The sequence below is a fragment of the Erinaceus europaeus genome, chromosome 3 (genome assembly GCF_950295315.1).
Source record: "Erinaceus europaeus chromosome 3, mEriEur2.1, whole genome shotgun sequence".
Classification (NCBI taxonomy): domain Eukaryota; kingdom Metazoa; phylum Chordata; class Mammalia; order Eulipotyphla; family Erinaceidae; genus Erinaceus; species Erinaceus europaeus.
The window spans coordinates 184,370,092-184,390,725 of NC_080164.1; the positions used below are offsets into that span (position 1 = coordinate 184,370,092).

At 52.4% G+C, this 20,634-nt stretch overlaps 2 protein-coding genes across 5 annotated transcripts in view; one reads left to right on the forward strand and one right to left on the reverse strand.

Moving 5' to 3' along the window:
• Positions 1-20,634, forward strand: part of TADA2B (transcriptional adaptor 2B) — a 253,837-nt gene that overhangs the window by 201,087 nt on the left and 32,116 nt on the right. The window lies entirely within an intron of this gene.
• Positions 1-20,634, reverse strand: part of GRK4 (G protein-coupled receptor kinase 4) — a 65,121-nt gene that overhangs the window by 27,234 nt on the left and 17,253 nt on the right. For all 4 annotated transcript variants that reach the window (XM_060188548.1, XM_060188547.1, XM_060188549.1 and 1 more), the window contains exons 3-7: positions 18,452-18,564; positions 17,630-17,707; positions 8,074-8,174; positions 7,118-7,210; positions 5,196-5,259 (exon numbers count right to left, since the gene is read on the reverse strand). In XM_060188548.1, the coding sequence (XP_060044531.1) occupies positions 5,196-5,259; positions 7,118-7,210; positions 8,074-8,174; positions 17,630-17,707; positions 18,452-18,564 (449 nt within the window). The remainder of the gene's footprint in view (positions 1-5,195; positions 5,260-7,117; positions 7,211-8,073; positions 8,175-17,629; positions 17,708-18,451; positions 18,565-20,634) is intronic.

Here is a 20,634-nt window from a genome sequence, read left to right on the forward strand (position 1 = left end):
ACATGAGCAGATGACCTGCGGGCACTGAGTCTCTCTTCCAGGCCCAGCTGCCGGACATGAGCAGATGACCTGCGGGCACTGAGTCTCTCTTCCAGGCCCAGCTGCCGGACATGAGCAGATGACCTGCGGGCACTGAGTCTCTCTTCCAGGCCCAGCTGCCGGACATGAGCAGATGACCTGCGGGCACTGAGTCTCTCTTCCAGGCCCAGCTGCCGGACATGAGCAGATGACCTGCGGGCACTGAGTCTCTCTTCCAGGCCCAGCTGCCCGTCATGAGCAGATGACCTGCGGGCACTGAGTCTCTCTTCCAGGCCCAGCTGCCCGTCATGAGCAGATGACCTGCGGGCACTGAGTCTCTCTTCCAGGCCCAGCTGCCGGACATGAGCAGATGACCTGCGGGCACTGAGTCTCTCTTCCAGGCCCAGCTGCCGGACATGAGCAGATGACCTGCGGGCACTGAGTCTCTCTTCCAGGCCCAGCTGCCCGTCATGAGCAGATGACCTGCGGGCACTGAGTCTCTCTTCCAGGCCCAGCTGCCGGACATGAGCAGATGACCTGCGGGCACTGAGTCTCTCTTCCAGGCCCAGCTGCCGGACATGAGCAGATGACCTGCGGGCACTGAGTCTCTCTTCCAGGCCCAGCTGCCGGACATGAGCAGATGACCTGCGGGCACTGAGTCTCTCTTCCAGGCCCAGCTGCCCGTCATGAGCAGATGACCTGCGGGCACTGAGTCTCTCTTCCAGGCCCAGCTGCCGGACATGAGCAGATGACCTGCGGGCACTGAGTCTCTCTTCCAGGCCCAGCTGCCGGACATGAGCAGATGACCTGCGGGCACTGAGTCTCTCTTCCAGGCCCAGCTGCCGGACATGAGCAGATGACCTGCGGGCACTGAGTCTCTCTTCCAGGCCCAGCTGCCGGACATGACCAGATGACCTGCGGGCACTGAGTCTCTCTTCCAGGCCCAGCTGCCGGACATGAGCAGATGACCTGCGGGCACTGAGTCTCTCTTCCAGACCCAGCTGCCGGACATGACCAGATGACCTGCGGGCACTGAGTCTCTCTTCCAGGCCCAGCTGCCGGACATGAGCAGATGACCTGCGGGCACTGAGTCTCTCTTCCAGGCCCAGCTGCCGGACATGAGCAGATGACCTGCGGGCACTGAGTCTCTCTTCCAGGCCCAGCTGCCGGACATGAGCAGATGACCTGCGGGCACTGAGTCTCTCTTCCAGGCCCAGCTGCCGGACATGAGCAGATGACCTGCGGGCACTGAGTCTCTCTTCCAGACCCAGCTGCCCGTCATGAGCAGATGACCTGCGGGCACTGAGTCTCTCTTCCAGACCCAGCTGCCGGACATGAGCAGATGACCTGCGGGCACTGAGTCTCTCTTCCAGGCCCAGCTGCCGGACATGAGCAGATGACCTGCGGGCACTGAGTCTCTCTTCCAGGCCCAGCTGCCGGACATGAGCAGATGACCTGCGGGCACTGAGTCTCTCTTCCAGGCCCAGCTGCCCGTCATGAGCAGATGACCTGCGGGCACTGAGTCTCTCTTCCAGGCCCAGCTGCCGGACATGAGCAGATGACCTGCGGGCACTGAGTCTCTCTTCCAGGCCCAGCTGCCGGACATGAGCAGATGACCTGCGGGCACTGAGTCTCTCTTCCAGGCCCAGCTGCCGGACATGAGCAGATGACCTGCGGGCACTGAGTCTCTCTTCCAGGCCCAGCTGCCGGACATGAGCAGATGACCTGCGGGCACTGAGTCTCTCTTCCAGGCCCAGCTGCCGGACATGAGCAGATGACCTGCGGGCACTGAGTCTCTCTTCCAGGCCCAGCTGCCGGACATGAGCAGATGACCTGCGGGCACTGAGTCTCTCTTCCAGACCCAGCTGCCGGACATGAGCAGATGACCTGCGGGCACTGAGTCTCTCTTCCAGGCCCAGCTGCCCGTCATGAGCAGATGACCTGCGGGCACTGAGTCTCTCTTCCAGGCCCAGCTGCCGGACATGAGCAGATGACCTGCGGGCACTGAGTCTCTCTTCCAGGCCCAGCTGCCGGACATGAGCAGATGACCTGCGGGCACTGAGTCTCTCTTCCAGGCCCAGCTGCCGGACATGAGCAGATGACCTGCGGGCACTGAGTCTCTCTTCCAGGCCCAGCTGCCGGACATGAGCAGATGACCTGCGGGCACTGAGTCTCTCTTCCAGGCCCAGCTGCCCGTCATGAGCAGATGACCTGCGGGCACTGAGTCTCTCTTCCAGGCCCAGCTGCCGGACATGAGCAGATGACCTGCGGGCACTGAGTCTCTCTTCCAGGCCCAGCTGCCGGACATGAGCAGATGACCTGCGGGCACTGAGTCTCTCTTCCAGACCCAGCTGCCCGTCATGAGCAGATGACCTGCGGGCACTGAGTCTCTCTTCCAGACCCAGCTGCCGGACATGAGCAGATGACCTGCGGGCACTGAGTCTCTCTTCCAGGCCCAGCTGCCCGTCATGAGCAGATGACCTGCGGGCACTGAGTCTCTCTTCCAGGCCCAGCTGCCGGACATGAGCAGATGACCTGCGGGCACTGAGTCTCTCTTCCAGGCCCAGCTGCCGGACATGAGCAGATGACCTGCGGGCACTGAGTCTCTCTTCCAGGCCCAGCTGCCGGACATGAGCAGATGACCTGCGGGCACTGAGTCTCTCTTCCAGGCCCAGCTGCCGGACATGAGCAGATGACCTGCGGGCACTGAGTCTCTCTTCCAGGCCCAGCTGCCGGACATGAGCAGATGACCTGCGGGCACTGAGTCTCTCTTCCAGGCCCAGCTGCCGGACATGAGCAGATGACCTGCGGGCACTGAGTCTCTCTTCCAGACCCAGCTGCCTGTCATGAGCAGATGACCTGCGGGCACTGAGTCTCTCTTCCAGGCCCAGCTGCCGGACATGAGCAGATGACCTGCGGGCACTGAGTCTCTCTTCCAGGCCCAGCTGCCGGACATGAGCAGATGACCTGCGGGCACTGAGTCTCTCTTCCAGGCCCAGCTGCCGGACATGAGCAGATGACCTGCGGGCACTGAGTCTCTCTTCCAGGCCCAGCTGCCGGACATGAGCAGATGACCTGCGGGCACTGAGTCTCTCTTCCAGGCCCAGCTGCCGGACATGAGCAGATGACCTGCGGGCACTGAGTCTCTCTTCCAGGCCCAGCTGCCGGACATGAGCAGATGACCTGCAGGAGCAGGTCTGTCCATTGCAGACCGCCCCACCCCAGGGTCACACGGGGGGGTCAGCATTTCCAAGCACAGCTGGCTTCGGAACCCCTTAGCCCTGGGCTCCAAATGCAGGTTCTGGGCCACAGCCCTGAGGTTCTGCTGCAGGGTCTGAGCTGACTTCTGGGCCGCAGCCTGGGAGAAGCCCCCGGGAGACCCCGGGACCTCGGCTAATGGCCAGCCACAGGGTGGCTGCTCGGTCCCCTCTGGTTCCGCTGCTGACCCTGACTGACCTGGACTGGCTCCTTCTCTCGGAGTTTGCTGAGTGTGGTCGGATCACCACAGCCCACAGCCCCGGTGAGGCGGGCCCCGCCCTGTCCAGACTCAGAGCTGAGCAGAGCGGAGAGGCACCATGAGAGGCAGCCGATGCACAGGTGCTTTTCTGCTTCTGCCCTGCTTAGCCCGGGGAGCCCCAGCCCCCAGAAGGACAGCGGGACCGCCTGTCCTCAGCCTGGCTGGTTGGCCCCGCAGAGCTGCGTGTCCCCCATACCTCGGGGAGCCTTCTAGCAAGTTCCCAGACTCCCGCAGACATCCACCTGTAGTCAGGCCCTACTGACCAGGAAGGCCTCCTTTGGCCTTGTCAAGGAGTGCTCTCCCCCACCTGGAGGACCCCAATGCCTGTGAGGAGGCGGATGAGCCCCGGCCCCTCAAACCACGACTCTGCACTGCCCTCTGCGTGCCCCACTGCCAGCCCTGCCCACCCCCCTCCAACAGTCCCCACCTGTGGGCAGAGTCACCTTCTGGGAAATCAACCTCATGGGAGCCTCTCTGCCCACATCCCTTCTGGGGGCTGGGATGCAGCTCAGTGGTAGAGTGCAGGGCTTGCATGTGTGAGGCCTAGGTTTGACTCCCTGACCCCCCCCCCCCCACACACACACACACAAAGAAGAAATCCAGCAGGGTAGACAGCATAATGGTTCTGGGAAGAGCCCTTCATGTCTGAGGCTCCGAAGTCCCAGGTTCAATCCCCCGCACCGACATGAGCCAGAGCTGAGCCGGGCGCTGGTGGGAAGGTGGGAGGGACATGCCTTCTGGTTCCCGTGTTTTGGTGGCTCCTCAGAGAGGTGGAGAGGTGACCCGGGTCCTTGCACGGGTCTCTGGGCACATACTGAGTACGCTTAGCCAGGGGCGCCACCACCCAGCCCCTATTTAATTTTTTTAATGGTAATGCTTTTTGCTTTGTTTTTTAATGTAAGTTAAATTTTTTTCATGTAAGGTTTTAAAAAATATTTTACTTATTTTATTTTAATGAGAGAAATGCAGAGAGAAAGACACAGAAACACCAGAGCCGTGCTCAGCTCTGGCTTGTGGTGGTGCTGGGGATCGAACCTGGGAACGTGGAGTCTCAGGCAGGAAAGTTTTTCATAGAACCATTCTGCTGCCTCCCCAGCCTGAAACTTTTGGCATTTTTTTTTTTTTTTGCACCAAGATTATCACTGGGGCTCAGTGCCTGCACTGCCGACCCTTCCCAACAGCCTTTTTAATTTAATTCTATTTTTAATTCTATTTTTTATAAGATGTAAGAGACACGGGGCTAGGTGGTGGTGCACCTGGTTGAGCAAACATGTTAAGTGTGCAAGGACCGGGGTTCGAGCCCCCAGTCCCCACCTGCAGAGGGCAAGTTACGCTCGCGAATGGTGAAGCAGGGCTGCAGGTGTCTTTCTGCCTCTCTCCGTATCTCCCCATTCCTCTTAATTTCTGGCTGTCTCTACCCAATAAAAATAAGGAAAATAAAAAATATTTTTTAAAAAGCTGTAAGAGGCAGTGAGAGAGAGAGAGGTAAAGGGGTGCTGGGGACCGGGCGCCCTTGCAATGGGGACGTGCCCGCTACAGGGTGCGTCACCACCTGGCCCCCGAGAGGGGGTCTCACAGTACTGCTGGGTAAACACAGGGGCTGGGAGGGTGTGCTGCCCACTGGTCTAGCGAGAACACACGGCCGGCCGGCCTCACTCACCTCTCCAAAGCCGCCTTTCCCTAGTACTCTGTAGTGTCTAAACGTGTTCTTCGTTACTGGGCGCCTAGGAATCAATGAAAAAGTCTCAGTGGCGTTTTCAGACAGGCCAGCACCCTGAGGGGCTGCGGGAGTCAGGGCCCCTCAACTGCACGGAGTCGATCTGTGGACGGTACCCCGGGTGCAGGCCCAGCTCGCCCACCTGCTCGCTGGAGACGGGCCTGAGGGGTACTAGGAAGCAGCCTGAAGGGGACCTGGAGGCAGCCAGCTGGGCCTGCCAGACAGCTGCTGGGGAAAGGACACCTTAGGGCAAGCTGCCCGCCGCCCATAAGAGCCCCAAAGAGGCCTACGCCCACGGCCCCCAAGGGATGCCTGGACACTGGAAACTGAATCGCGACGGTGGTTAAGAACCATGAAAACAGGGGCCGGGTGGTGGTGCACCTGGTTGAGCACACATGTTATGGTGCACAAGGACCCGGGTTCAAGCCCCCGGTCCCCACCTGCAGGGGGGAAGCTTCATGAGTGGGGAAGCAGGGCTGCAGGCGTCTCTCTGTCTCGCTCCCTCTCTATCTCCCCTCCCCTCTGAATCTCTGGCTGTCTCTATCCGCTAATAAATAAAGACGACAACAAGAAGAAGAACCATGAAAACAGCCACACTAGGGACAGCTGAGCCTTTCTGAGCACTCGCTCGGCACGCAGGCACACCGTAGCACCCATGTCTCTCGCCTGCAGTCCTCAGGTGTCGGCTCTGTGGTCACCGCCATTTCTGCAGAACACGGGCGGAGCAGCCGGCCCGAGGTCACCGAGGTCACCGAGGCTCTGCGAGGCGGGCTCCCTCACGGCCCCACCTGGCCCTGAACCCGGGCCGAGTCTTCTCTGCTTGCTACCACACAGACGGGGCCGAGCCGGGGAAGACCCGGGGGCTCGGGTCCCCTCTCTGAGCCGCCTCCCCGGCGCAGGGTCTCTAGCTGTGGAGCGTGGGACACCCGGGAGCCGCCGCAGCCCGCTTGTCTGTGGTGCTCGTGCAGTTGCGCAGAGGGTGACCCAGCGCTGCCAGCTGCTGTTTTAACATTTCAGCTATTTGTTTATGAGAGAGGGGCTCGAACTTGGCACCTCACACTTGGGAGTCTACTAACCTTACCCTCCCTGGACTTGCTTCCCTTCAGCATTGCCAACTGCCATGTTTTTGTTTTGTTTTGTTCACTTTTAGACAGAGTGGTCTGGGAGGTGGCACATGGATAAAGCACTGGACTCTCAAGCGTGAAGTCCTGAGTTCAATCCCCAGCAGCAGCACATGTGCCAGAGTGATGTCTGGTTCTCTCTCTCCTCCTAGCTTTCTCCATGAATAGATAAATAAAATCGAGAGAGGGAAAGGGAGAGGGAGAGGGAGAGGGAGAGGGAGAGGGAGAGGGAGAGGGAGAGGGAGAGGGAGAGGGAGAGGGGGGAGAGGGAGACCATAGCACTGAAGCTTCCTTCAATGTGGTGGGAGCTGGCGTTGAACCCAGGTTGTGCACGTGGCAAGGCAGCACATTGTCTGACTGAGTTCTCTTGCCAATCCACTAGCTGCCATGTTTGATGAGTCAGATCAAAAGGAGCCACTTAGTACCAAGGGCTCGAACACAGGGCCTTGTTTACATGGGCACCAGTGGGAGAGCCCTGCAAAGGAGAGCTTGGCGCTATGGGGCAGCAGTATTTGACCTGTCTACTGCTCTTCCTCTCACCCTCGACCTTAAAAAAGGGTTTATCAGGAGTGGTCCAATCTTGCAGGGGCAAAGCCCCAGCAAAAACCCTGCTGAGGAAAGAGAAGAAACTGTCTAGCACACCGGACACACTTTGTGCCACGGGGGCCCCGGGCCTGGCCAGGCGGAAGCGTCTGTCAGCCTCACAGCGCCGCCTGCTCACTGGACCTGAAGCCAAGCACGTACCTTTCCAGCCACTTCCACTGTAAAAAGCGAGAAAAATATGCGCTTTCTTGGTATTCCTTAAATGGTTCTCCACTTAAAAAGTTGTGGACGGCCCTAGGAAAGAGTGTGAAGTCAGGTGTGCGCACGCCACAACACACGGGGAAGGTGTGGCAGTGCCGGCTGCCTGGGCCTGCTCACGGGAAGCCTGTGACTGCAGCCCTGCCCCTGCCCCTGCCCCTGCCCCTGCCCCTGCCCCTGCCCCTGCCCCTCAGTGCTCCGGGTAGAGGCCGTGTGCGGCTGTGCGCACTTCTCTGAACCTGGTTGGTTTCTGGCTGCGAGGCGCCCTTGCCTCCCTCCCCTTTTTTCCATTCCACAGCCCCTGGCTCTCTCCCCTTGCAGAGACGGCAGAGGCACCGGGGCTGCACCCGCCACAGGCGAGGTCCCCGCACTCGTTCTGTCTGTGCTGCCCCTGCACAGTCGCCAGCCGGGAGCGGGGTTCGAGCTCTGCTCTGCGCTGCACCTCCAAGCCAAAGCTCCAAAACTGCCTGCAGTCCGCTGCATCTTCGGACAAATGCACTGATTCCTGAGCCCGGACCTGGAGTCCCACCTCGCTCTGATGCTGGGCTGCAGGCATGCCAAGGCTAAACAGCCCGTGGGCGCCCGCCTGCCTCCTGCAGGCTCAGACTCCCGTGGGTGCCATCCTGCCTCCTGCAGCCCTCAGACGCCCACGGGTGCCATCCTGCCTCCTGCAGCCCTCAGACTCCTGCGGGTGCCCGCTTGCCTCCTGCAGCCCTCAGACTCCCATGGGTGCCATCCTGCCTCCTGCAGCCCTCAGACTCCTGCGGGTGCCATCCTGCCTCCTGCAGCCCTCAGAGACTCCCGCGGGTGCCATCCTGCCTCCTGCAGCCCTCAGAGACTCCCGCGGGTGCCATCCTGCCTCCTGCAGCCCTCAGAGACTCCCGCGGGTGCCCGCCTACCTCGTGCAGCCCTCAAAGACTTCGGTGGTTGAGTTCTCCCTCAGCTTCAGCTGACACTCGCGCATGGTCCACGCAGGCACTTGCAGCCTGAGAGCTTCAGACTTTGGAGTCCCGCACACACAGACAAACGCACAGTGAATGGCTGTGAGCAGACTCAGAGCCAAGTAACGAATGGGAACATACAGGGCAGGAAACATGCCCCAGTGGCCCCTCGGCCTCCACCCGCCCCACCCCAGGTGCCGCCTGCCCTGCTGCCTCTGTCAGGACACGGCAGGAGCACGGCCTCCGGCGACATCTGTCTGCCCACCTGCTCTGCAGTAAACTTTTCTTTTCCTCACATTTTTTTAGTTGCCACTGAGGTTGCCACTGGGGCTCGGTGCTACAGGAGAAACCTCTGCTCCTGGCAGCCGTGTTTTTTGCTTTTTGTGTTTTTAAGATAGAATAGACAGAGACTGAGAAGAGAGGGGGAGATGGAGGAGGGGGAGGCTATGCAAACAAACTCTAACATCTGAAGCACCTCACCCCCCCCCCGCACAAGCCAGAGTTAAGCAGTGCTCTGGGGGCAACATGCGTCTAATTTATTTGAAAAGAGAAGGAAGGAGAAATACCTGCAGCTCTGCTTTACTGCAGGGTCGAGGGCTCAAACCCAGGTCCGTGCACATGGCGAGGTGCATTCAACCTGGTGTGCCACTGCCCAGCCCCCCCCCCAAGACTTTCACTTCTTTTTAAAAAATTTTTTATTATTTTTATTTATTGGATAGAGACAGTAAGAAATCAAGAGGGTAGGGGAGATAGAGAGGGAGAGAGAAAGAGAGACACCTGCAGCCCTGCTTCACCACTTGAAAAGCTTTCCTTCTGCAGGTGGGGAGCAGGGGCTCAAACATGGGTCCTTGTGCGCTGTGACACATCGCTCAACCAGGTGCACCACCACCACCCGGTCCCAAGACTTACACTTGTAAGATGCCACGTTCGACCCCTGGCACCACATTTGCCAGAGCAGAGTTCTCTCTCATTAAATAAATAAAATTCAGAAATAAGGAAAGGAGAGAAAGAAAGAAAGAAAGAAAGAAAGAAAGAGGGAAGGAAGGAGAGATTCTGACAGACGAATTTGAGGACAGTAATGTGAATGATGCTATAAAAACGGTCTGAAGTCCGCTCCTCTCCCGGATCAACTAGGAATCCCAAAGGAGACCACCCGGACCGAAACAAGACAGGACTAGAATGACCACAGGAACCCACCAAATCACCGGTGAGTGCAAACACGTGTGGTTGGTGACAGAGAGGAGAGAGGAGCCTAGGGAGAGATTAAGTGACTGCTAACAGTTCAGCAGTTTATCAGTGGAGACACCACCTCCAGTCTGCTCCACCAACAAGGGGACAGCTGAAGGGAGGAGAGGACTCCCCAGAGACTCACCAAGTGCAACTCTGAGTCTCCACTGCTGCTGCCCTCAGAATCTGGAGCAGCGGCAGGGAGGGACACCAGGGGACAGAGACCTAACCAGGAAACTCAGGAGAATACCTATACCTCGGTGACATAGATGTGGGGCTGTGAAAGTCTCTTTGCATAACCACTGGATTATCTCTGCCACACCCTGCTTTGTCTCTTGGTCAGGAGTCAGTGATTAAGCTAAGAAGCCTATTGATAGTTTAAAAGCCCTCAGGCTCCCATAGCCTACAGGGAAGTAAAAGGAAAAAAAAGAGAGGCTTTTAAGCCACTGAGCTCCAACTCAGGGATTAAAAGACTATTGAAACAATTGTTAACTTCCACCACTGTGAACCCTTCAATTACCTTACTTAGACACAAGTCAATCCAGGTAAGAGTAATCAGTAATTTGAAAAGAGAGAGGGAACTCATAACATACTATATAAAATGGTTAAACCAACAAGAAGAAATATTGGAGTAAGAAACCAGGACAAGAGTCCAGCTAAAAGCCCCCCAAAGAGTGAAGCACAAAATAACGAGTTCAACATCCAAACATTAGCTAAGGAAATAATCACAGGAGTGAGTAAAGAGTTTGAAAGAATTTTAATCAGAAATACAGGAACAACAAATGAGACTCTGGAAGAAAACACTAATTATCTCAATGTTATTAGAGAACTGAAAGCTGAAATAGCTGAGCTAAGAACACAACTAGCTGAACAAGATAAAACAGTATTAGAACAGGGTAACAAAATAGATGAACTCCAGAAAACAGTAGAGAGCAGAGAGAATAGAATCAATGAGGCCGAAGACAGAATTAGCAAGATCGAGGACAAATTAAAGACAACTAAAAAAGAAGGAAGAGATCTCAAAAAGAGATTAAGAGATGCTGAAAAGAACAACAGAGACCTATGGGATGACTTCAAAAGAAACAATATACGCATTATTGGCTTACCAGAGGAAGAAAGAGAGGGAGAGGAAGAAAGCATTCTTCAGGCCATAGTAGCTGAAAACTTCTCTAGTCTAGACAACACCAAAGACATAAAGATTCAAGAAGCCCAGAGGGTCCCAAACAGAATTAACCCAGACCTAAAGACACCAAGACACGTCATATTTAGAATGGAAAGGAATAAGGATAAAGAAAGGATCCTGAAGGCAGCAAGAGAAAAACAAAGAGTCACCTACAAAGGAAAACCCATAAGATTAGCAGCAGACTTCTCCACACAAACACTACAGGCCAGAAGAGAATGGCAAGATATCTATCGAGTGCTCAGTAAGAAAGGCTTTCAGCCAAGAATACTATATCCTGCTAGACTGTCATTCAGACTAGATGGAGGCATCAAAACCTTCTCAGACAAGCAACAGCTGAAGGAATCAACTATCCCCAAGCCTGCCCTGAAAGAAGTTCTGAAAGGTCTCCTATAAACAACCAGACCACCATAAATAGGACATATCTCAGAACACTCTAAAACTCTACAAGAATGGCGTTAAAATATCTTCAATCTTTGATATCAATAAATGTCAATGGCCTGAATTCACCTATTAAAAGACACAGAATAGGAATATGGATCAGAAAGTACAACCCAACAATATGCTGTCTACAGGAAACCCACCTAACTCAACAAGACAAACACAGACTTAAAGTGAAAGGATGGAAAACTATCATATAAGCCATTGGCCCAAAAAAAGGGCAGGAACAGCTATTCTCATATCTGACATTATAGACTTTAAAATAGATAAGATTAAAAAAGATAGGAATGGACACTACTTCATGCTCAGAGGATCAGTCAATCAAGAGGACTTAACAATTATTAACATCTATGCACCCAATGAGAAGCCAACTAAATACATCAAACTTCTACTGAAAGAGCTACAGCAATATATTAACAGCAGCGCAATCATAGTAGGGGACTTCAACACCCCACTCTCTCAACTTGACAGACCATCCAGGCAGAAAATCAATAAAGACATGAGGGAGCTAAATGAGGAGATAGATAAACTAGAACTATTGGACATTTTCAGAGTCATTCATCCCAAGAAACTGGAATACACATTTTACTCAAATCCACATGGGTCATTCTCAAGGATAGACCATATGTTAGGCCACAAAGACAGCATCAGCCAATTCAAGAGCACTGAAATCATCCCAAGCATCTTCTCAGACCACAGTGGAATTAAACTAACACTTAACAATCAACAAAAGATTAGTAACAGTCCCAAAATGTGGAAGCTCAACAGTACACTTCTTAACAACTTCTGGGTCAAAGAGGAAATCAAGGAAGAAATCAAAATGTTTCGAGAGTTCAATGAAAATGAAGACACAAGCTTTCAAAATGTTTGGGACATAGCTAAGGCAGTACTGAGAGGGAAGTTCATAGCCATACAAGCACACATTAGGAAATAAGAAAAAGCACAAATAAACAGCCTGATTGCACATCTTAAAGAACTAGAAGAAGAAGAACAAAGGAACCCTAAAGCAACCAGAAGGACATAAATCCCTAAAGTTAGGACAGAAATAAATAACATTGAGAATAGGAAAACCATACAAAAGATCAACGAAAGTAAATGTTGGTTCTTTGAGTGAACAAAATCAACAAACCTTTAGCCAGACTCACAAAACAAAAAAGGGAGAAGACCCAAATAAATCAAATACTAAATGAAAGAGGAGCTATCACAACAGACACCGCAGAAATTCAACATATCATGCGAGGCTTCTCTGAACAACTCTGTGCCACCAAGCTAGAGAACCTGGAAGAAATGGACGATTTCCTAGATACCTACCAACTTCCAAAGCTAAGTAAAGAGTAAGTGGATAACATGAACAGGCCCATCACAGCTAATGAAATTGAAACAGTTAGCAAAAATCTCCCCAAAAATAAAAGTCCTGGACCAGATGGTTTTACAAATGAATTCTACAAAATCTTCAAAGAAGAACTAATACCTCTAGTTTTAAAAGTCTTCCAGAAGATTGAAGACACTGGAATACTCCCTGCCAGCTTCTATGAAACCAACATCACTCTGATACCAAAAGCAGAGAGGGACATAACCAAAAAAGAAAACTACAGACCATTATCTCTGATGAACACAGATGCTAAAATACTGAACAAAATTCTAGCCAACTGGATACAGCAGTATATTAAAAATATTGTTCATCATGACCAAGTGGGGTTTATCCCAGCCATGCAAGGTTGGTTTAATATACGTAAATCAATCAATGTGATCCACCACATCAACAAAAGCAAGACCAAAAACCACATGGTCATATCAATAGATGCAGAGAAAGCCTTTGACAAAATGCAACATCCCTTTATGATCAAAACACTACAAAAAAATGGGAATAGATGGAAAATTCCTGAAGATAGTGGAGTCTATATATAGCAAACCTATAGCCAACATCATAGTCAGTGGTGAAAAACTGGAAACATTTCCACTCAGATCAGGTACTAGACAGGGCTGCCCACTATCACCATTACTATTCAACATAGTGTTGGAAGTTCTTGCCATAGCAATCAGGCAGGAGCAAGGAATTAAAGGGATACAGATTGGAAGAGAAGAAGTCAAACTCTCCCTATTTGCACATGGCATGATAGTATACATAGAAAAACCTAAGGAATCCAGCAAGAAGCTTTTGGAAATCATCAGGCAATACAACAAGGTGTCAGGCTCCAAAATTAACATTCAAAAGTCAGTGGCATTCCTCTATGCAAACACTAAGTTAGAAGAAATTGAAATCCAGAAATCAATTCCTCTTACTATAGCAACAAAAACTATAAAATATCTAGGTGTAAACCTAACCAAAGAAGTGGAAGACTTGTATACTGAAAATTATGAGTCACTACTCAAGGAAATAGAAAAAGACACAAAGAAGTGGAAAGATATTCCATGTTCATGGGTTGGAAGAATTAACATCATCAAAATGAATATATTACCCAGAGCCATCTACAAATTTAATGCTATCCCCATCAAGATCCCAAGCACATTTTTAGGAGAATAGAACAAATGCTACAAATGTTTATCTGGAACCAGAAAAGACCTACAATTGCCAAAACAATCTTGAGAAAAAAGAACAGAACCGGAGGCATCACATTCTCAGATCTCAGACTGTATTATAGGGCCACTGTCATCAAAACTGCTTGGTACTGGAACATGAACAGACACACTGACCAGTGGAATAGAATTGAGAGCCCAGAAGTGAGCCCCCACACCTATGGACATCTAATCTTTGGCAAAGGTGCCCAGACTATTAAATGGGGAAAGCAGAGTCTCTTCAACAAATGGTGTTGGAAACAATGGGTTGAAACATGCAGAAGAATGAAACTGAATCACTGTATTTCACCAAATACAAAAGTAAATTCCAAGTGGATCAAGGACTTGGGTGTTAGACCAGAAACTATTAGATACTTAGAGGAAAATATTGGCAGAACTCTTTTCCGCATAAATTTCAAAGACATCTTCAATGAAACGAATCCAATTACAAAGAAGACTAAGGCAAGTATAAACCTATGGGACTACATCAAATTAAAAAGCTTCTTCACAGCAAAAGAAACCACTACCCAAACCAAGAGACCCCTCACAGAATGGGAAAAGATCTTTACATGCCATACAGCAGACAAGAGTTTAATAACCAGCATATATAAAGAGCTTGCCAAACTCAACAACAAGACAACAAATAACCCCATCCAAAAATGGGGGGAGGACTTGGACAGAATATTCACCACAGAAGAGATCCAAAAGGCCGAGAAACACATAAAAAAATGCTCCAAGTCTCTGATTGTCAGAGAAATGCAAATCAAGATAACAATGAGATACCACTTCACTCCTGTGAGAATGTCATACATCAGAAAAGGTAACAGCAGCAAATGCTGCAGAGGTTGTGGGGTCAAAGGAACCCTCCTACACTGCTGGTGGGAATGTCAATGGGTCCAGCCTCTGTGGAGAACAGTCTGGAGACTCTCACAAGGCTAGAAATGGACCTACCCTATGATCCTGCAATTAATTCCTCTCCTGGGGATAGATCCTAAGGAACTCAACACATCCATCCAAAAAGATCTGTGTACACATACGTTCTCAGCAGCACAATTTGTAATAGCCAAAACCTGGAAGCAACCCAGGTGTCCAACAACAGATGAGTGGCTGAGCAAGTTGTGGTCTAGATACACAATGGAATACTACTCAGCTGTAAAAAAATGGTGACTTCACCATTTTCAGCCGATCTTGGATGGACCTTGAAAAATTCATGTTGAGTGAAATAAGTCAGAAACAGAAGGATGAATACGGGATGATCTCACTCTTAAGCAGAAGTTGAAAAACAAGATCAGAAGAGAAAACACAAGTAGAACCTGAACTGGAGTTGGTGTATTGCACCAAAGTAAAAGACTCTGGGGTGGGTGGGTGGGGAGAATACAGGTCCATGAAGGATGACAGAGGACCTAGTGGGGGTTGTATTGTTATATGGGAAACTGGGGGATGTTATGCATGTACAAACTATTGTATTTACTGTTGAATGTAAAACATTAATTCCGGGGAGTCGGGCGGTAGCACAGCGGATTAAGCGCAGGTGGCGCAAAGCACAAGGACCGGCGTAGGGATCCCGGTTCGAACCCCGGCTCCCCACCTGCAGGGGAGTCACTTCCCAGGCGGTGAAGCAGGTCTGCAGGTGTCTGTCTTTCTCTCCCCCTCTCTGTCTTCCCCTCCTCTCTCCATTTCTCTCTGTCCTATCCAACAACGACAACAACAATAATAACTACAACAATAAAACAACAAGGGCAACAAAAGGGAATAAATAAATAAAATAAATATAAAAAATTAATTCCCCAATAAAGAAATTAAAAAAAAAAACCGGTCTGAAAAGACTCTGTAGGGCTGGGAGATAGCGCGCCCGGCACACTGCACGCCTTGCCTGGGAGATAGCGCGCCCGGCACAGTGCACGCCTTGCCATGCTCAAAGACCCAGTGAAGCCCCAGCCTGAAAGGGAAAGGGAGCCTCTTGTGTTGCTGCTACCCACTGTCTGTGCCCAGCGCACATTTATTCTGTTCAGAGGAACCATTCTGGCCAGATTCTCGCTGTGCTACAGCCAGGTCCCCACAGCAAACCTTGTGATGCCAACAAGCCCAGCAGTTACTGGGTGACACTAAAAGAAACTGGGAGACAAAGGGTGAACTACTAAGTGCAAACAAAGCTAGAGTTTTTTTAAGATGTATTTTTTTTTTTTTTTTTAAACCAGAGCTCAGCTCTGGCTTATGGTGGTGCAGGGGATTGAACCTGGAACTTGGGAGTCTCTTTGCATAACCATTGTGCTATCTAGCCCTACAAACAAAGCTAGAAATGGCCTTATCTCCACCCCACCCCACTCAGTAATACTGTCATAATTAACGTGATCAGAAGCTGCCACTCAGGGCAGGGAGGCAGCACAGTGGTTCTGCAAAGAGACTCTCCTGCCTGAGGCTCTAAAGTCCCAGGTTTAATCCCCCACACCACCATCAGCCAGAGCTGAGCAGGGCTCTGGGGGCGGGAGGAAGGGGGAGGAGTACTGTCAGCTAAATTACAATAACACTTTGAAATGCCCACTATCTTACTTCCGATACTTGGTACAAGGCTTGCCGGCAGAGAGAGACCGGCGTGGTGAACCACCACGGCAGAGCCCGGAGACGCCCAGGTGAAGCCGGGCTTTGGAGACCCCACCACGCTCCTTCTGTTCCAAGGCCACAGGGAACGGCGCACGGGGTCCATCCAGCTTGCCACTTCAGAGGAGAAGAGTGCACCTGCAGCGCCGCCTCCCCAGACAAGACCCTTAGCCCACCTGCACGCCAGCTGTCGGGCTCAGGCAGAACTAGTAAAGTCAGGAGCCCTTTGGAATAGACCTGAAACAGACCTACTAGCTTTTTCCAAAATGGAGACCCCCAAATCTCATCTGCTCTGTTCCTGCCTTTAGGTTCCCGCTTATTAAACAATTTGTCCTGCTTTCTATCTCACGGCCTTTCAGCCACCAAGTTGCAGCCGCCACCATGATGCCCTCCTGACCTCCCTGGGCAGACGCCCTCGCCCATGAGTCCTGGAGCCTCCCCTCCCCAGAGCCCTGCCCACTAGGGACAGACAGAGATGGGCTGGGGGCGTGGGTCCACCTGCCAACACCCGTGTCCAGCGGGGAAGCAATGACAGACGCCAGACTGAGTTAGTAAATAGAAATGGACGGCAGCTGCTTGTCCCGGGCTTTTAGCCCCCGGAAATCTTACCCCCGCCCCCCGTGTCCGTGGAAGTCCTCACAGCCTCTTCCCGTCACGACCTGCCCGCCTCCCAGTCCTGTGCACAAGGCGAATCATTTTTCGGTCAGCTTTTCTTTATCTTAGAGCACATCAGGGCTCAGAAGCTTTTTAGCAGGGGCCAGAATTCTCGAAAGGAACTCGAGTGCTCCGACCACCAGCAGCCTGGACTAGACTTGGGGACCAGGAGCCCCTGGTGCTTTGAAGGAGGCAGGCTGAGCCTCCCCACACTGGACTCTGCTGCCCGAGCTCCTAGAGGCCCAGCAGCGAAACCTGCACATGCACAGCGTTTGGTCCGCATGCCTCTTCCTCTTCTGTCATAGTGGATAAGTAAACAAAACTTCAAAATGTCCCTTAGCCGTCTACTGGGTAGACAGAGAAGTAAAGGGGGGGGGGGACACCTGCAGTCCTGTTCCACTCGCCATAAGCTTCCCCCCGAAGGTGGAGAGTGGGGGCTTGAACCTGAGTCCCTGAGCATGGTAACACTCAGCTGGACGTGCCATTGTCCAACCCCTACCAAATAAAGCTTTCTTTTTTTTTTTTTTTGGATAGGACAGAGAGACTTGGAGAGAGGAGGGGAAGACAGAGAGGGGGAGAGAAAGACAGACACCTGCAGACCTGCTTCACCGCCTGTGAAGCGATTCCCCTGCAGGTGGGGAGCCGGGGGTTTGAACCGGGATCCTTATGCTGGTCCTTGTACTTTGTGCCACCTGCACTTAACCTGCTGCGCTACAGCCCGACTCCCCCCAATGAAGCTTTCTACGAAACAAACAAGAATGCCCAACACACCTGACTAGTAGGTTTACTCAAGTTAAAATGACTATGCAACCCCAGCAGTTATTTTTAAGACGCGGGATAGAGAGGAGGAAGACGCACCTTGTTATTGAAGAATTTCTCCAGGATGAACAATCCGCATGAGACCTGGTCCTCAGCAGAAGTCACCTCATACTCTGCCTGATGACAGAGACGGGAGAGAGAGAGTGTCAGCTTTCCCAGCTACTGCAAGCTGCTTGCTGATGTGCCCACGGGAACCGCTGGTGCTGGCAGGGTGGGGGCAGCTCTCCCTCCGGAAATCAGTGGCCTGAGGAGTCCGTTTTCTGGAAGTGCCCGCCACGCAGTAGGGCTACACGCTCCTCCGGACCAGGGCCAAAGCAAATGGAGACGAGTGCACGCGTTACAGGGCTCGAGGACCCGGGTTCAAGCCCCCAGTTCCCACCTGCAGGGGGCAAGCTTTGCAAGTGGTGAAGCAGGGCTGTGACACCAACCATCCCCCCCAACTCCTCTGGGCTGAGCGTGCCGGGCGTGTGGCACCTGCACTGGCGTGTCGTGCCAGCGTGTGTTCAGTGTCCCCACAGCTGAGAGCAGGAGCTCTCCAAGCTCTCCCAGGCGGCCCCCAGCCTGAGGTGCGGCTCCACACAGCACAGCTCGGCGCCACAGGGAGAAGGCTGGAGGGACAAGTTCCTCTGCTCTGAAGTCACGGCGAGACCCGGCTGGTGGACTGCTTTCTCTTTAGTAGATGAGAGACACCACAGGACTGAGGCTTCCCTCGGCGGCGTGCTGAATGAAGGCGGGACCCGCAACCCCGGTCTCACGCATGGCAAAGCCGTGCTCTGTGGGACGTCTTGCTGCGGGAGACCCGACTAGCTGAGACCCCATCCTCACGCCTGACTGTAGAGCGCGGTCAGGTGAGCCGCTTACCACCGCGTCCAGGAAGTCTATGCATCGCTTCAGTTCCACCTTTGTGTCGCAGAACTGGCGGAAGAGAAGGCGTCCTATGGGCTGCTTGTCGCAGAGACTGCTGTAATCCTTTTCTGGGGGTGGGGAGGAGGCAAGCACAGAGGGTGTTAAGGATCCACAAAGTGCTACTGGAAACAGTACAGCTCTACCTGCTGTAGTGCAAGCTGAGAGCAGCTACACAGAGTATTTGTCTGGTAACTGTAACTTTTTTTTTCTCTCTTTTCAATAAAATAACATGTTGTATACCTGCGTGTGGGTAGGCTTTAAAAAGAAACACTGATGTTTGTACGAGTGTCAAGAGGAATAAAAGTCCTGTGTGCAATATAAGTCAGCAGGGGCCAGGCGGGGGTGCCCCTGGTTGAGCGCATTCAGTACTAAGTGGAAGGACCCGCACAAGGATCTGGGTTCAAAGCCCTGGCTCCCCGCCCCCTACGGGGGGACACTTCACGAGCCTCAACAGCCACGCAAAAGACATCGTTTCTATACACACCTACCTTTAGCACAATAAAAACACTTGTAGGGGGCCAGGCGGGAGGCACCTGGTTGAGCACACACATTACAGTGCAAGGACCTGGGTTCAAGCATCTGGCCGGGGGATAGCTTCACGAGCAGTGAAGCAGGGCTACAGGTGTCTCTCTCTCGCCCTATATCCCCCTCCCCTTGCAATTTCTCTTGGTCTCAGGAATAGATAAAAGATCGAAATTCAAAAAACCACTTGTGTATATTTGTAGCAGTATTATCCATAGAAGACAAAGGAACGGTGTCAACCCTGCCTGCCAGCTGACGACTGCACAGTGACCACACACGCGTGCACACACGCACACACACGCGCACACACACACACGCACACACACGCACACGCGCACACGCACACACCCACACACGCGCGCACTCACACACACACAGAAACTGTGTGTCATTTCCAACAAAGGAATGGGTGCTGACTCCTGCCACAGCGTCCCAGCAGTCAAAGGACTGGTCACAAAGGACTGTGTGTAAGCACCCTGCTTACAGGGAATGCCCAAGGCCCACGGTCACAGAGACAGAAACAGCTTTGCCTGGGGCCAGAGGCCAGGGGAGAGTAGGGCACGACTGCCAGCCTAGGGCCTCACACATGCTGGACACCACGGAGACACTGCTCACCCACTTTCTTCTACATTGTTGAGAGTGGGAGAGATGGAGAGAGGCGAGTGAGGGGAGGTAGCAAGGCGGCCCCTGGGAGCCAGGGGCTAAAACCAGGTCCTCGAGTGGGTCCCTGCACTTAGTACTCTGTGTGCTTAGCTGGGTGACCACTGCCCGGCCCCCGCTCATCCCTTTAGAAAGAAAGAGTCTTACAAATGAACAGGGAAAACAGTAAGGATGAGGCCCGGCCCTCCAGCAGTGAAACTAGAGACTATCTTGGAAAGCTCGGCCCAGCAATCTTGACAAGTGGCATTAGCGAGGTTGGAGGCAAGGGACGCTGGAATGCTGTGGGCAGGAAGTCAGTTGACACGCCTGCCCCGGGGTGCTGACCTGGCTGCACCCCTGCCCTCCTGCGAGCTGCAGTCTCCCGGCTGGCCCATCGCCTCCGTACTGACTGATCGTCTCCTTAAGTCATCACTGATTCTTACTGGGTGGTGTGTGGGAAACGGTCAACATTCCATTTTTTGTTTGTTTTTCCCAGAGCCCTGCTCAACTCCAGCTTATGGTGATGCGGGGACTGAACCTGGGACTTTGGAGCCTCAGGCACGAGAGTCTTTGCAGACCCATTATGCTGTCTCCCCCGCCCGACACTTCACTTCTACAGAGGGCCACTGGGAGGTCGCGGAGCCCCCGCAATTCACATTCTGTGCTGTACAGGACCATAAAAACATTTTAGGCGGTCCAGGAGGTGGCACAATGGATAAGCGCTGGACTGTCAAGCAGGAGGTCCAGAGTTCAATACCCGACAGCACATGTACCAGAGTGATATTTGGTTCTTTCTCTCTCTCCTCCTATCTTTCTCATTAATAAATAAAATCTTTAAAAAAAAAAAACGTTTTAGAAGAAAAACGTCAATAGCCATATATTGGGCTGTTGGAAAAACCGTGATGCATTTTGCATCGAAAAACATGGGGGAAAAAAATCTCATGACTTTTCAAGATATTATCTACTCATGAGAAATG